We start from the raw sequence: 14,623 nt of genomic DNA on the forward strand, positions 1-14,623 counted from the left end.
CATTCATCATGATGCTAACTGTTGTCATGTCATCATTTATGTTGTGACCTCAGAAAATCACCACCACGTCGCCAGTTTGATTCCTGTCAGGGCCCTTTGTTTCAGTTTGTTTCACTTTGAACTTTTTTTATTTAAAACAAATACAAAATTCTACCTTTTCAACTTCATGTCCCTCACCTCAGCCAAAATTACAAACACAAGTCCCTCCCCAGTGCTTAACGTTTTTAAAATGCCTGACCCATTTTGAAGCACCCGTTTTTCCCCCTTTCATAAGTGCACATAAACGCACAGTCCATATCCCGAGCCACTGAGGGAGACCTTGGCAGTGTACAGGAGCACGTGCAGATCACCTCGTCCAGTTAAAGTCTGACTGAGGTGACGGAAAAGCTCGACTTCCAGTCAGGTTATCTGGGTGTGTTAGTTCGACTGCGAGAAATTCGATTTAGTCAGACTCATATGTTAACTTGTATTTTAAAGTCCAGTTTTAGTCGCACTGACACAATAATTCACCTTTTTCTAACATCATGTAAACATATTTACTCTCTCTTTGTCGCTCAGGTGTGGAACCAGAACGGTCGCACACCGTACATCACATACGAATACACCGTCCTCCGAGACTCCCTGCCACCTGTCCCGCCTCCACCCGTCTACACGGGATCAGACACCTCAGCCGGAGAGGTTTCTGTGGAGGTGGGGGGCCTGCTGACCCCCAACAGCAGTATGTATGACCAGGTGATTCCTGACAGCCAGATGGACCTGGGTGACGGGCAGAAGGGCCAAGAGACCAACGAGGTGTACGAGGAGACGGCGGCCATCGACTGCGACCAGGATGGAGTGGTCGGCCCAAAATTTGCAGGTAAGGACAATTTGTAACAAGTATGAATTACTTCAGCATCAAGTAAATACCAGGTACGATCCACAGTTTTTGCTGATGGAAAATCTCCCAAAAATGAGACGAGTCACGAGTTCCTGCGGATCTTCAAAAAGTCTCAAAAGACAATCAATTATTTTTAAATAAGGGCTTAATTGTTATTAAAATATCTTCTCTTTCACACTTTTAAAAGACTCAAAATTGCTAAAACATTGGAAAAAGTCTATTGTGAATCCTTTTTTTTTCTGATGTTGCAGTGTAAAATCTCAAAATAATAATTAATATAAAATAAGATAATTTAATCGTAATATAAGTTAATAAGGTATTATTGATTTTTTAAATGATTTAATTTAATGTCACTCAGCTCGGGACAGCGAAACCAACAAAACAACACACGTACATTTACCACATCCAAAGAAATGAAAAGTAAACAAGCTTTTTAAGGCAAACCACATTTTTGACAGTATATGTTTGATGTTTTTCATGTACATCTGACCGTTTTATGTTGGTACCCCATGTTTTTATTTGTCAGTTGTAGTTATTGTAAAATTTGTTTTAAATTTCATTTTGAGAGGCATTAAAAAAGTCTTAAAAAGTCTTAAATTTAACTTTCTTTAACTGTAGGAACCTGTCGAGCCGTGCCACGCCGTGAGAATGAGGCATAAGAGAAAGAAAAAAGAGAGAGATGTGTAGGAGAAAGACAGAACTGAAAGGAGAAATTAGAGAAGGTGGTTCAGTGGCCCATTGGCAGATTAGATGAAATAGGTCAGATTTCACAGCCGATCCTCTCTCGCGCTCTCTTTCTGTGTGTGTGTGTGTGTGTGTGAGAGATGGCCCTTTGAAGCTCTGCATTATTCATTGCACAGACACATAAAGAGAATCAGCGCCAGATGAAAAATTCAAAGTTTTGTGGTGGTTTTTTTTTCTTTTAAAAATGGCTGCATCACAAACATGAGCAGTAATGGCTTTCCTGCGGGCTCTCGGCTCGCTCAGCTGACTGTCGAGGCCATTACACCACCGCTTCGGGCGGTGAGACGAGATGTGGAGGTGGCTGAAAGGCTCAGCGTACACTTTCTACACGGGCTGACGTCATACTACAGACCACTGAGCCCTGACTTTATCCTCTCAAATCCGCTTTATGTTTTCCTCCTCCTCTGATGTTTTCCATCCACACAGTTATTTTAAAATATCCTGTACAAATGTTATAAATGTCACTCAGGTTTTCTTGTCAGACAGAAGTTGGGGTCGTGAAGTTTTTGTATTGGGCTGTATGATATTGAGAGATGTTTCTGGTATTTTGTACAATTACAAACCTGGTTTAAATTGCTCAGTACATAGATTCATACATTCCTGAAATTTCACCAGAGTATATGTTGATGTTAGTGTGCGGCACGACTTACTTTCAGCTTTTCAGACTAATAAATACATGAATGACACCCACAAAACATTAAGAAAAATAATATTCTCACACCTATTTTCCTTATTAAACAGAAATACAACTGTACACCTTTTGAATTCAACTTTCTCTCGGTCACAGAAACTGGATAGAGACAAAATTTAAAAAAAAACAAAAAACATTTTGGTTACTCCCGTCTTCTGTTTCTACATTCACCAGCTCCAGTTTGGTCTAAAGTAATTCTTAATTCACTAAGTTAGCTGTAAAAAACATGCCGTTATTCCTCACGGTCTGTCTGCCTGCTGGCAGCTGGCTGTTTACAGTCCTGTAGCTTCTCACTCTACCATCAGATGTTGCTGTGTCTTTCAGCTCAGCTGCCTTTTCCACCAGTAGAGACCACAGACTGAGCTGGTGTGTGCTGTGCACTACATACAATAAGTTTAAAACAAGGAGGAATGCCTGCATTTATAACGATATTGAAAAACATACCTTTGAGGTTTCTAGATAACGACGTACAAGGTAGATTCATTTGTCATGTTTTTAAAATGTAGTTTACCTGGTCACAGATTACTTAAGATAAGATAAGATAAGATAAGATAAGATAAGACAAGATCTTTATTGTCATTGTTTAAAAGAACAATGAAAGTCAGCTTGGTGACTCCTCAGCAGCAACGCAAGAAAAAACACAAACGATGGAAATAACTTGAATAACGTCTCAGTTTTTCCCACTTTGATCCATCAGAAGGAAACAGCAGTCATGCAGGCAGCACCGCCATCCCGGCCCCGGCTGGTGGGCCCCTGGATACGGGTCCAGACTCCCAAAACCTCATCTGGAGGGTCCTGCTGGACGGCAGACTCAGCCCCGACGAGCTGCTCATCAATATCTCAACCAACCAGCTGCTGACGGAGGGAGACGGTCTGTTCTCCTCGGAGGTGGGACCGGTGGAGATGGATCTGAGCAGCCTGGAGCCAGACGGGCCGTTTGGTGTCAACGAGACGCTGGAGTTCACTCTGGGCCGCAAACGCAACGACAGCGGAGACGGTTCGTATCAGAACAAAACAGTGCAGAGTGGAGGGAGGAGCTCCACCCGCTCCAACAGAACCAGGTAATCTGACAGAAACCAGGTAATCTCTTCTTTACTCACCTTTTCATTTCAGATGTTTGCAACATTCAGCAGTCACAAGTGAGTGAACATACACTGAATATCATCATATCTGGCCTTCCCTACTCTCCACCCCAATGTTCAAAACCGACAAACATAACATAATTCATGTTGGCTTTGCTTGTAAGTATTTTTAAAAATCTGTATTAAGAATGTTGTATTCTCTATTTAAATTGTTCTTTACCAAGATTTGTCAATTTGCATATTTTGACTGATTTAAAGTGTTTGTTCAAATGTGGATTCTGCTTAATGGGAGAGTAGACAGAGGTACAATTGGTATTAATGTTAATGTCACGTGTAAGAGGCAAGATTGAGATTTGTTAAAATTGATCTCAAAACCTGAATATCTTCTGAATTGCTCTATTTTACTGCATAAGTGTGATTTGAAATGAAATTTTCTATATATTTTCTATATATATATATATATATATGATTATGTCGTCTGCATATTGAGATATTATGTGTCTGGAATCTTTTTTTATCAATCCTTTAATGTTTACATTGGGTAGCACACATGACGCTAAAGATAAGGAATCTTAATTTTAACAGAAATTATACAATTCTTTAGTAACCAGAAAATCGAATAGAAAACAGATAATCCAAAGGTGAAAAGAGCATCAAGTACATCAAATACAGAGTGAACGGCAGACAGACGGGTGGATTTACAGGCAGAGAGACAGACAGGTTACCTGGCAGGTTTTCCATTCATCATATTTATAATTCATGTTGTCTTCGCTGCTCCGTGTCCAAACACGGCTTCACCAGTTATGCAGCCAGCAGCTATAAAACAGTGTATGACACGCCCTCTGGTCTGAGAGACGGAGAGGAGAGGAAACGAGCAGAGCAGAGGAGCACTGAGAGGAGGAGGGGGGAGTTACAGCCACACTTAGAAACAAATAATTCAAGGTATTTGCAAGAAAAGTGAAAAATATGATGCAAAGGGGGAAAGTGTGCTGTCAGACAGCAGTCACCTCGAGGGAGAAAATAATGTGCAGGAATCAGTCTGGCTCACATGGAGGGATGCCGGTGAGGAATAACTCAAAGTGATTTTCAAATAAACGTCTGGCGGAGGAGGAGGCGGAGGGAGCGACCAGTGTTATGACAGAAGAATGTGCACATGACTTTTATGTGATGTGATGAAAAAACAAAGTGCGTCTGCCGGGACGCAGACCGTGAATCAGCTGTCACACTGTGGTCAGCCTCAGCGTGGTTCAGCCTCTGCACGACTGGGTAGCCTTAAATGTCCCGAAAAGAATATCATTTAAAATTTAACGTTTTAAAATCTATCTGAGGTCTTCACTGCAGGTACAATTTATCTCATGATAAAAAAATTATAAAGCTTCTGAGGAAACTCAGACTCATGTACAGTATGTTTAAGTATGTCATGTTTTTGTGAAAAATATGGCTAAATACGTGCACGACATGAGGATGCTGTTGCTGCTTTGGTTTTCCCTTCCTTATATATTTGTGTGTGTGTGTGTGTGTGTGTGTGTGTGTGTGTGTGTGGTGACAGGGGGAATCAAAGGATCTACCAGAAGAACCTGAAGCTGAGTGCTGCCGACATGTACCGCTGGAAACTTTCCTCTCAGGAGCCCTGCAGCATGACCTGCTCTATAGGTACGTGCAAATACGCAGGCACACACACACACACACACACACACACACACACACAAACGTTTGGTTTTGACAAACACAGGTGTAAACAATTATAATATTAGTATCGACTTCATACCATATGATTATAATTACAAACTTTATTTGGATTTACACTACATTTTCACTAGCATTTTTCAAAGTGATTGCTCATAAAAATGTTGGCAGTTTCTCTAAACCACAGTTACTTTACGTTTGTACGTTATTATGTAGCAGATACACTGAAACTTTGTGGTTAAAGTGTGTTTAAGTTTAGGCACAAAAAACACTTGGTAATGGTAGGGAAAGATCATGCTTTGGCGGGAAATACCTGGTTTGCGGGGGCACGTTCCCCACTGGTGTGAGGAATGATGTTTCGGTAAAAAACAGACTCTTTTTATGGCACTGTTCCCCTGGTAAAACTGCAATAGGGCACTAAAAGACACTGTATTTGGCTGCTAAAAAGCTGCAGGAAAAATAGGAACAAGTCCCTAAAATACACCCACTTCTGGTGCCAAAAATGCCGCATTAAATGCAGTAATGTCTTAGTAAAAAAATCCCTGCTTTTTGTGGCAGTAATTCTGCAGGAAAAACAGTGACGAGTCCCTTACAGCATCCACTTTTGGTGGCTAAGAAGCTACAGGAAACACAGTGGCATCTCAGTCAAAAAAAATGTGATGGGTCATTAAAAAACTGCAGAAAATCCAGCGAGCTGCAGGGAATAGAGCAACAGGTCCCCCAAAAACACTCATTTAATCAGCTGCATTAAATGCAGCAATGTCTTGGTTGAAAACCTCTGCTTTTTGTGGCACTGTTCCTGCAGGAAAAAGGTGATAAGTCCCTTAAAACACCCATCTTTGGTGAGGGAAAAAGAAGAAGGTGAAAGGATTATGTTGCTTTAGGTACAATAAAGCAGCATTGCTAAATAAAGTTAGAAAGTACTAATATGCCAAAGCAGTCCAACTCCCCTAAAATGTCTTCGGCCATTTGGATATTTTGTGTGCGCCTTCTTGCGTGTGTGTGCTTGTTGTTACCTGTTTGTGACTAGCCTTCCTTGACTTCTTTTTATGTAAAACACACTGTGATTTTCTTTTTTTTAAAAATGTTTTATAGAAGTAACTTTGCCTTCAGCTAAGTGTTTCTTGCCCACAACACAGGTGTATCAAAGTCCTTCGTCACATGCATTCGTTATGACGGCATCGAGGTGCACGATATGTACTGTGACGCTCTGACCAGACCGGAGCCGGTCCACGACTTCTGCATCGGGAGAGAGTGTCAGCCCAGGTACAATTAAACAATCCAATGAGCCAGAAATCGCTGAAACTGTTTAACAGAACATGGTGCTGTTTGTTTCTTGCTGTTATAAAAACGGAGCGTAGCTGTCAGACCCGTGATGAGAATGTGGTGTTTCAGATGGGAGGCGAGCAGCTGGAGCGAGTGCTCGAGGACCTGCGGGGAGGGTTTCCAGTTTCGTCAAGTTCGCTGTTGGAAGATGCTCTCGCCGGGCCTGGACAGCTCGGTGTACAGTGACCTCTGCACCATGGCCGACCTGGAGAGACCTGTGGAGAGACGGCCCTGCAAGAGCCCCGCCTGCGGCCCACAGTGGGAGGTGGCCGAGTGGACCGAGGTATGAGACGTCGTAACGATCCTCCCCGCTGAGAAAACACTTAAAACAATATTTGCGCTGTTTGCAATTCTGCAAGATCAACGCATTTTAATAATTTTGACTTTAAAAATAATGTTTGTTCGGATTCTTGTTCTTCTGGACTTTTGAGCGACCCTCCGTCAGTCAGAGAGGGATGTTCTTGCAGCGCAGACATCTCTCCCTCTTGCTCTTGTCAGGTTCAGGTTTAACAGCTGTCTGCTGCTGTCTTGTGGTCTGATTGTGGTCACTGATGGATTCTCCAGAGACACTAACCAGACACACGCACACACAAACAAAAACTCTAGATGTGATTTGAGCCAACAGATTTGGAAAAAAAAGCAAACAGAAAAGTGAAATGTACAGCTCGCTGATCCAGATACAGTCAGCTGTTCTTTGGGCATTTTCAAGGCCCTGTCCACACACATAGAGATATTTTTGAAAACAGATAATATCCTCTAAGTTTTGGCCTCTCATCCACATGCAAACTGAGTTGTAAGTCACTCAAACAAAATTCAGTCAGGACCACTGTAGTCTAAGAAAACTTTATTTCTATTTGCAGTATGATATTTGGCGGTATGGCTTAGTTTTGGGACCTCTCTGCCCCTCCACGTGCCTACGTGGTAAGCCTTAGGAGGAGAGACTACACCTCCCATGTTTTAGTTGACAAGAATGCATTTTAGTCAAGATGGTTTTTTCCTATTTAAACTAATCCAATTAGGTGAATACAGTTCCTAGAAATTAGAATCAAGGTGACGGGTTTTATATAAAAATTTATGTAGAGATATTTTTTTAAAAAATAGGTCTAAAATTGAATTTGAAAAACTTAAACACCACAAATAACTCGTTTGAGGCAACTGGGATTTGTACCCAGGTTCATTGTAAACTAAACACCTGGCTGTTGTTTCTGTCTTCCTCTCCTCTTATTTTGAAAGTCTGATAGTCCACAACTAACATTTTCGTCTCATCCCATCTTGTCAATGAAAATTAAACATAGATTCTGTCATAGTTTTCATTATCAAGATCTATTTTTAGCTCGACATTTTGGTCATGGCAAAAAAAGGTAATTGACAAAACATTTTCGTCATAGTTTTCATCAACGATATAAATGTTCCAACTTTACTCATCTAAGTGTTTACTGCTACATGAAACATCATTTATGTGGTAAAATTGTCTCTGTGCGCCTCTCCCTGATCCAGTGTCCTGCTAAATGTGGCCGCAAAGCCCAGGTGACCCGCGATGTCCGCTGCTCTGACGAGACCCGACCATGTGACCCGATGACCAAACCACCAAACATCAAGAACTGCACCGGTCCGCCCTGCGAACGCCACTGGACCGTGTCCGAATGGGGGCCTGTGAGTGTCTTAACCCTCCACGTGCACGACATACAGAGACAGTGACATAAACAGTGTGATATATATGTGTTTATCGCTCGGAGCTGCTCCTCTTCGTGCTGCTATCCAAACAAAACCATCATTTCCCACTCTGAGAAATCACAGTCAGTCAGGATTATTTTTTACAACCTGTCTGAGTTGTTCACTCATATTTTAAGACAGATTTTTCCTCCTCTTAATGTTTTGAGTTTGAACAGGTTGTTCCAAATAAAACAGCTCACCTGTCCCAGCTGTTTGGACTTCAGTGCTGCGGTGTGAATTTATGGATTTTATTGTGTGCACTTCCTGATGTTCCATTCAAAGTCAAAGTCTGGAAACTTGCAGGACTAATTTACAACTGCAGAGTCCAACTAGGCACAAACATGCACGGCATGAAATATTATTCTCGGTGAAACAGCTAATGTTGGGTCAGAATTATTTATTGTTGTTTGGAAAATCACCAAACACGACCACATTTTTAGCGTACACCTGTGCCAATTCAACAGCCCTGCAATAAGTGTTTTTATGCAGTGTTATTTCTATTACTATGCCCTGCTCATATTTGTAAAATTAGGTGGTTAAAGCATCTTTGATACTCCTCTAAGTAAAGTGTATATCAGTTTGATTTAACTTAAAACTTTTGCTTGGCCAGAATTACAGCAATCGATATTGAATTGGCAAAAAACATGTTGCAATGCATTGATGAATCAATTTTTTTACCCCGCCCTATTACACACGGTGAATAATTGATATATAAATGGTCATACTGCAGGTGAAGGTATTCGTTCAGCTACAGTAAATAATCAGTCCTGCTGACGTGTGTTGGCACTCTGATCAGACGTCCTGTGATGTTATTTTAAATGAATGTGTTTTATCTGATGTGATGTGACACGTTGTGCTCTTCCTTTCCTCTGACGATGTGTGATGTGACTTAATGCAGTTTTATTTCATGTGAAGCTTCCTTTTAATTTAATCGGATGTGAGGCAACCTGATCTGACTTCATGTGACAAACAGCGTTTCACTCTGAGCTTCGTGACAAAGATGCGGCTGCGGAAGGCAGTGACGGCAGCAGGAATACCTCGTGTTGATCGTGAATCATCCAGTTTGACCTTTGACCCTCGTCGTTGCAGTGCTCGGGGTCGTGCGACCAGGGGAAGACGGTGCGTCATGTGTACTGTAAGGCTCCCGAGGGTCGAGTGGTTCCTGAGTACCAGTGCTCTGCGGAGGAAAAGCCGCTGGCCATCCACCCCTGCGGAGAGAGAGACTGTGCTCCACACTGGCTGAGCCAGGACTGGGACAGGGTGAGTCCTCTGCACAGTGTCCACACCAACATCGAACTGTTTGTAAATATTTGTTGGACAAAAGAAGCATTTCGAGGTCATCATACAGGGCTATTAAAGGACTAAAGTTAATCTGATTAATTTTTTTATGGACAGATATATTTATGTATATACAGTCTTTATTTGTCCTGTGCACAACAATTACAATGAAGCAGTCAGTTTAAACTTCAATACGTGAAAACATCAAAGTGTGAACTGTGAGAATCCATGACAAAGACAGAAAGCACAAACTGCTGCAGAAACTAAAACATAGGAATAAAACAGACTGTATTTGAAAAGTTAAAACATATATAATAAATGAGTGGTGGTTACAGGGTTCATGGACCTTTAAAACTTGAAATCTGGATAGGACCAACAGTTTAGGGAGAGATGTCATAAATGTGCTTTTAATGAAAATCAAAATGGATTTGTGGCGCCGCCTAGGAACCAATTTCAAAATCATTGTACACACTTGGTTCAACATTATTATGTAACATATCCTGCAAGTTCTGGAATGATTCTGCAAGCAAGATTTGATCTATGGTCTGATTTGTATTGCGTCACGTCCAATTATTTTTTACATCTTAGTCTCCCCCCTAATGGTCGATTTAAATGAAACCGTCAGGGTATGTTACTCGTAGTTCTTTAAACATTTTCTGCAAGTTTTGGAATGATTGGACAAACTATTTTTTTAATTTATAGTCTGATTTGTATTGTGTCACGTCCAGTAATTTTTCTGCGTTGTCGGTGCCCCCTAATGGTCGACTTTAATTAAATTCTCAGCAGGTATTGTTCTTAACTCGTTAAACATAAATGGTTATGGAGTTAAGTCTATTTATGTGCGGAGCCACGCCCCCTCTAAAGTTCCTTGATTAATATCTGCAAAACACAATGAATCATCAACAAGCTTTTGATATATTTCAATAAACTTGGTCACAAACCAGACCTGCAGTTTAGGAGCATATGATAAAAATGTGTTTTTAAAAAAAATTAGGAGTGCAGGAATTCTCTTTAGGTGTCTTCACGAGAATCGACAATGTGAATACTCTGTTTCTGTTCGCAGTGTAACACAACGTGCGGCCGCGGTGTGAAACGAAGGCTCGTCCTGTGCGTCGGCATCAGTGGAGGAAAGTTCCAGGTGTTTGACGAGGAGGCGTGTGGAGGCACCGAGAAGCCCGAAGAGGAGAACACCTGCTTTGAGAGGCCGTGCTTCAAATGGTACACCACCCCCTGGTCTGAGGTGAGCTCTGCGAGGCGCACACACCTCCACCATGGAGAGTGGGTTTCTTTGCTCCAGTAAGACCACAACAACATTAGTGGTGTACAACATGGTGTGTCAAAGTCAAGTCACACTTAATTTGTAAATATCAAAAGATGATGACAGAAGCAAACAATGAGAACAATAGAAAATAATAATAATAGATAGGACTTGTATAGCACTTAGGTACTCAAAGACACTTTACATGAAATGCAAAAAGAAGAAAACAAAAACAGAAGCAAAAATAGAAAAATGCAAAATAATGAAAAACGCTTACAAGAACAGAACAGATACAGATCCAAAAACAGAATACAAAAAAACAATACAATGAAAAGGAATGTTATGTTTATTAAAAAATAGACCGGAGCGGCAGCATATACAATGACAATAGGATAGGGCCCAAAATGGAGCCTTGAGGAACGCCACAAGTTTGGGATTAAAGCAGAAAATGTCACAGAGGCGAACCGAGGAGCTCGTATCTGTCAGTTACAGCAGCAGCATTTGTCTCTGTCCGCAGTGCACTAAGACGTGTGGTGTGGGGGTGAGGATGAGGGACGTCAAGTGTTACCAGGGCAGGGAGCTGGTCCGAGGCTGCGACCCCCTCACCAAACCTGTGGCCAAACAGACCTGCACTCTGCAGCCCTGCCCCACCGAGCCGCCAGGTAACAGCTCAGGACATCATACCCTAACCTAAACCATCACAACTAAGACCTAAAAAAACTAAGACTCCAACCCTAACCCTAAGTCCCTGTGTGGGGCCCCTGTGTGGGGCCCCTGTCCCCTCAACTAACCTGAGATTTTATTGCATGTGTGACAAACAAGCGAGAGTTTTCTTTAATATTTCTAAGCACTTTTATTTATTTATACAAAACAGTTTTTATAGCTAAATGTGCAGGTCCAAAACCAACCAAAAAAGCACCACCAAAACTTAGTACAGATATCATGGAGCTGACAGAGAGGCGACTGGAAGCGTGTGCGTGTGAAATATCTAACATTAACTCTTTCATGTGTGACCTGCACCTCAGATGAGAGCTGCCAGGATCGTCCCTCCACCAACTGCCTGCTGGCGCTGAAGGTCAACCTGTGCAGCCACTGGTACTATAGCAAGGCCTGCTGCCACTCCTGCCGCGCCCTCCGCCCGCCGACCTCCTAGTCCGGGACACCGCCGCCTCTCTCCACCACGACTCCAACTCCAGCACGAGGAAAGACATGGGTACGCTAAAGTTCGAGAGGTACAACAGTTACTGTGAACAGTTAGAGGAAGCTGAAAGTCCAGAGCGTCCGACAACAACTTGGATTTACACGAGTCCATTTGTCAAGTCGGATAATTTAAATCTGAACATTTTGTCGGTCTTTTTGATGCTGCATCGACTGCAGTGTTCACACATACAAACTTCCGCCAATTATTATTTTGCATTTCTTTTCCAAAAACAGAATGTAATGTGTTTCTGGTTTATTCTGGATGAACAGAGAAGGAATCTGGTAAAAAGCCATTTTTATTTTTAGGAAATGTTCTCTGCCATTTAATGTTTTGGTCAGTTACTTGTTCTGGTGTTGGGATGGTTTGAACACAGCTGACAGCCAGCACAGAGGTCAGGGGCCCTCAGGAAAACCTGAAACAACTCAGCACACATTAAGTTCCAAAAACTAATACTTGTTCAGTTAAATCTGACATAAGCAGTTTTCAAAAAAGGACATGAAAAAGTCCGAAATTGAAAACACCTCCTCTCTCTTTCTGAAGCCCCTCCCACTAGATGACCAAAGGTGCGTGCGCACGTTTCACACGGTAACCCCGTGTTTATTATTCACTGAATTATTTCAGTCTGTTCTCATTCCAAAGTCCTCAAATACCACCACTTTTGCAGTACTTTAAGCTAAAGATATTGACGCTAAAAACCACCTTTCGAATCCACGTGAAATGCCACCGGACGTTGTCAGCTGCGAATGTGGCCAGACCGCACTTTCGTGGTTATTTTACATCATTGGACAGCAGCTAAGCCTTACATGTGGATAGGCGTCACTCAAGAACGCGGTCAGACGAACTTGTTGCGTCCGCATGATAGACACAGAACAGCGTCAGGTTTAAACGCTGCCTGTAATGATATAATGTGATGAGCGTAAGGGCGAGCTGGAGGGACGGTGGCTGAATCCAACAAACCCCGGACTCATGTGGGAGTCCAGAATCCCCTCCCCGTCTGATTGTGATGGTTTTACACCCGACCATGTGCTTTTTTGCCGAATCCGTACCATCCGTGGCTGCATGTGCTAAATATGGTGCCTAAATATAACCCCGTGCACTGCGATCCCACCATGTGCTTGTGTTGACATCACTGTAGCGGCGTCCTGGCACGTCAACAGCAGCAGAAGGACACCTAGAGCGTAATATGAGGACGCACAAAGCTGCAATATGTGATGATTCGGAAAGAAAACGTGTTGAATCTTCTGTTCACGGCTACATTTTCCAAAGTTTGGAGCCAAGAGGAGGCGCAGAAGTCGAGTTTTTTCTCAGACTTGAAATACAATATTCTCAAAGTTTATTATCAGATCTTTTACTCAGTGACGTCAAATTAACCCTTAGGGACTGTCTGGTGCATTTTACGCTCTTTTCATTCTTCATTTTTTGATAATTTGGTTGTGTTCATGCATATGGCATAACTTTTACATGATTGTGTATCTGAGTGTAATCAGTGAATTTGCAGCTCAGCTCCTACAATAAGTCTAAAATACACTGTGGAAACTAAATAGTTACATTCAGACTGTTCAGGTCCAAAAATGCTCCATTGAAACCCATTCAAACTGACATTTTTGATCCCACAGCCATCAGAGCAGAAAAACAGGACTTGTATTATTTCTGGGTGTCATTCTGGGCTTTTGACTCTGAATTTGTCATTTTGACTATTTTCCACCTGATGAGGTCATTTTGACCATATTTGGCATATGGAGGAAATACATGCTATTTCCACTCGGTGACCTGTCACAGTCAATGATGCTGATCACTGACACAGTGGCATCATGACAAAAACCCGGCATTTAAATGACTGAAATTCTGAAAATGAACGAATATTTGATATTTATGATTAGGACTGATGTTGGTTAAAAAAATAAACACAATAAAAGCAGAAAATACTGTTAATGTATAATATTTTTTAAAGCTTGATTTTGAGTGTGTGAAATATTAAAGCGGGCCTTAAGGGTTAAGACTGTCTCCCCCATCTTTGAGAAAAAAAAACACATTTTCCTGATCATCTCCAATATTATCCCAAGACCTCGTGCAACTAAAGCCAGTTCTTATCAGCTGTTTTTATTTATCGGCTCTGGTAGAAAATCTTCCTCTCAGAAACCGTGCAGTCGGAGACAAAGTGGAGTCAACACTCAGACGGTGTCACAGACGTCCACCATCAGTTAGCAGCTCGCTCTCATCGCGTTCATCGCTGCCATGAAAAGATCTATTAAATTATTTCTCAACTGAATATACTGCATGACTAGAATATTTAATACAGATACTGTTTATGGAATATTATTTAATTGTGTTTCAGTTTGGTGTCTGGCATGTAAAAAGTTTATATTTCCATTCCACCCCCTGCCCGCTTGGCGCCGTGCCGGTGCGCCTGCAGGATATGGAAGCATATTTATTAGTCATAGCACATTTTCATTTATCGCGACGCTCCTGATGCCAGCCGGCGGTTTAATCATCGGGTCAACCGACGCCAGTTCTGGTCTGTGTGTGACAGAGGAGAGTAAATACAAACACAGAGGATTCCTGACACTTGAAGTATGGCTGAAATGTATTCATGTATGTCTCATTTTTAACTATTTTGTACTGTGTTTTTATATAACTGATACCTCTTTGTACAAAACGTAAGTATGGACATTGTGTACTGTTGAGAACAGACTGAAAACCTAATGGTACTGACTTGTATTTCCATTAAATAACAGTTCAATGAACAGATTTGCCTCTTTTTTTTCGG

General features: G+C 41.8%; 1 protein-coding gene across 1 annotated transcript in view; it reads left to right on the forward strand.

Annotated features, from left to right (window-relative positions):
- Positions 1–14,623, forward strand: part of adamtsl2 (ADAMTS like 2) — a 34,254-nt gene extending 19,631 nt beyond the window's left edge. The window contains exons 11-20 of the mRNA XM_088076287.1: positions 559–856; positions 3,010–3,373; positions 4,944–5,047; positions 6,220–6,346; positions 6,476–6,689; positions 7,904–8,059; positions 9,209–9,379; positions 10,461–10,637; positions 11,173–11,317; positions 11,681–14,623. Of these exons, the coding sequence (XP_087932413.1) occupies positions 559–856; positions 3,010–3,373; positions 4,944–5,047; positions 6,220–6,346; positions 6,476–6,689; positions 7,904–8,059; positions 9,209–9,379; positions 10,461–10,637; positions 11,173–11,317; positions 11,681–11,808 (1,884 nt within the window). The 3' untranslated portion in view covers positions 11,809–14,623. The remainder of the gene's footprint in view (positions 1–558; positions 857–3,009; positions 3,374–4,943; positions 5,048–6,219; positions 6,347–6,475; positions 6,690–7,903; positions 8,060–9,208; positions 9,380–10,460; positions 10,638–11,172; positions 11,318–11,680) is intronic.

Source organism: Plectropomus leopardus, chromosome 4 (genome assembly GCF_026936395.1).
Source record: "Plectropomus leopardus strain MGB_pleo_1.0 chromosome 4, ASM2693639v1, whole genome shotgun sequence".
Lineage (NCBI taxonomy): Eukaryota > Metazoa > Chordata > Actinopteri > Perciformes > Serranidae > Plectropomus > Plectropomus leopardus.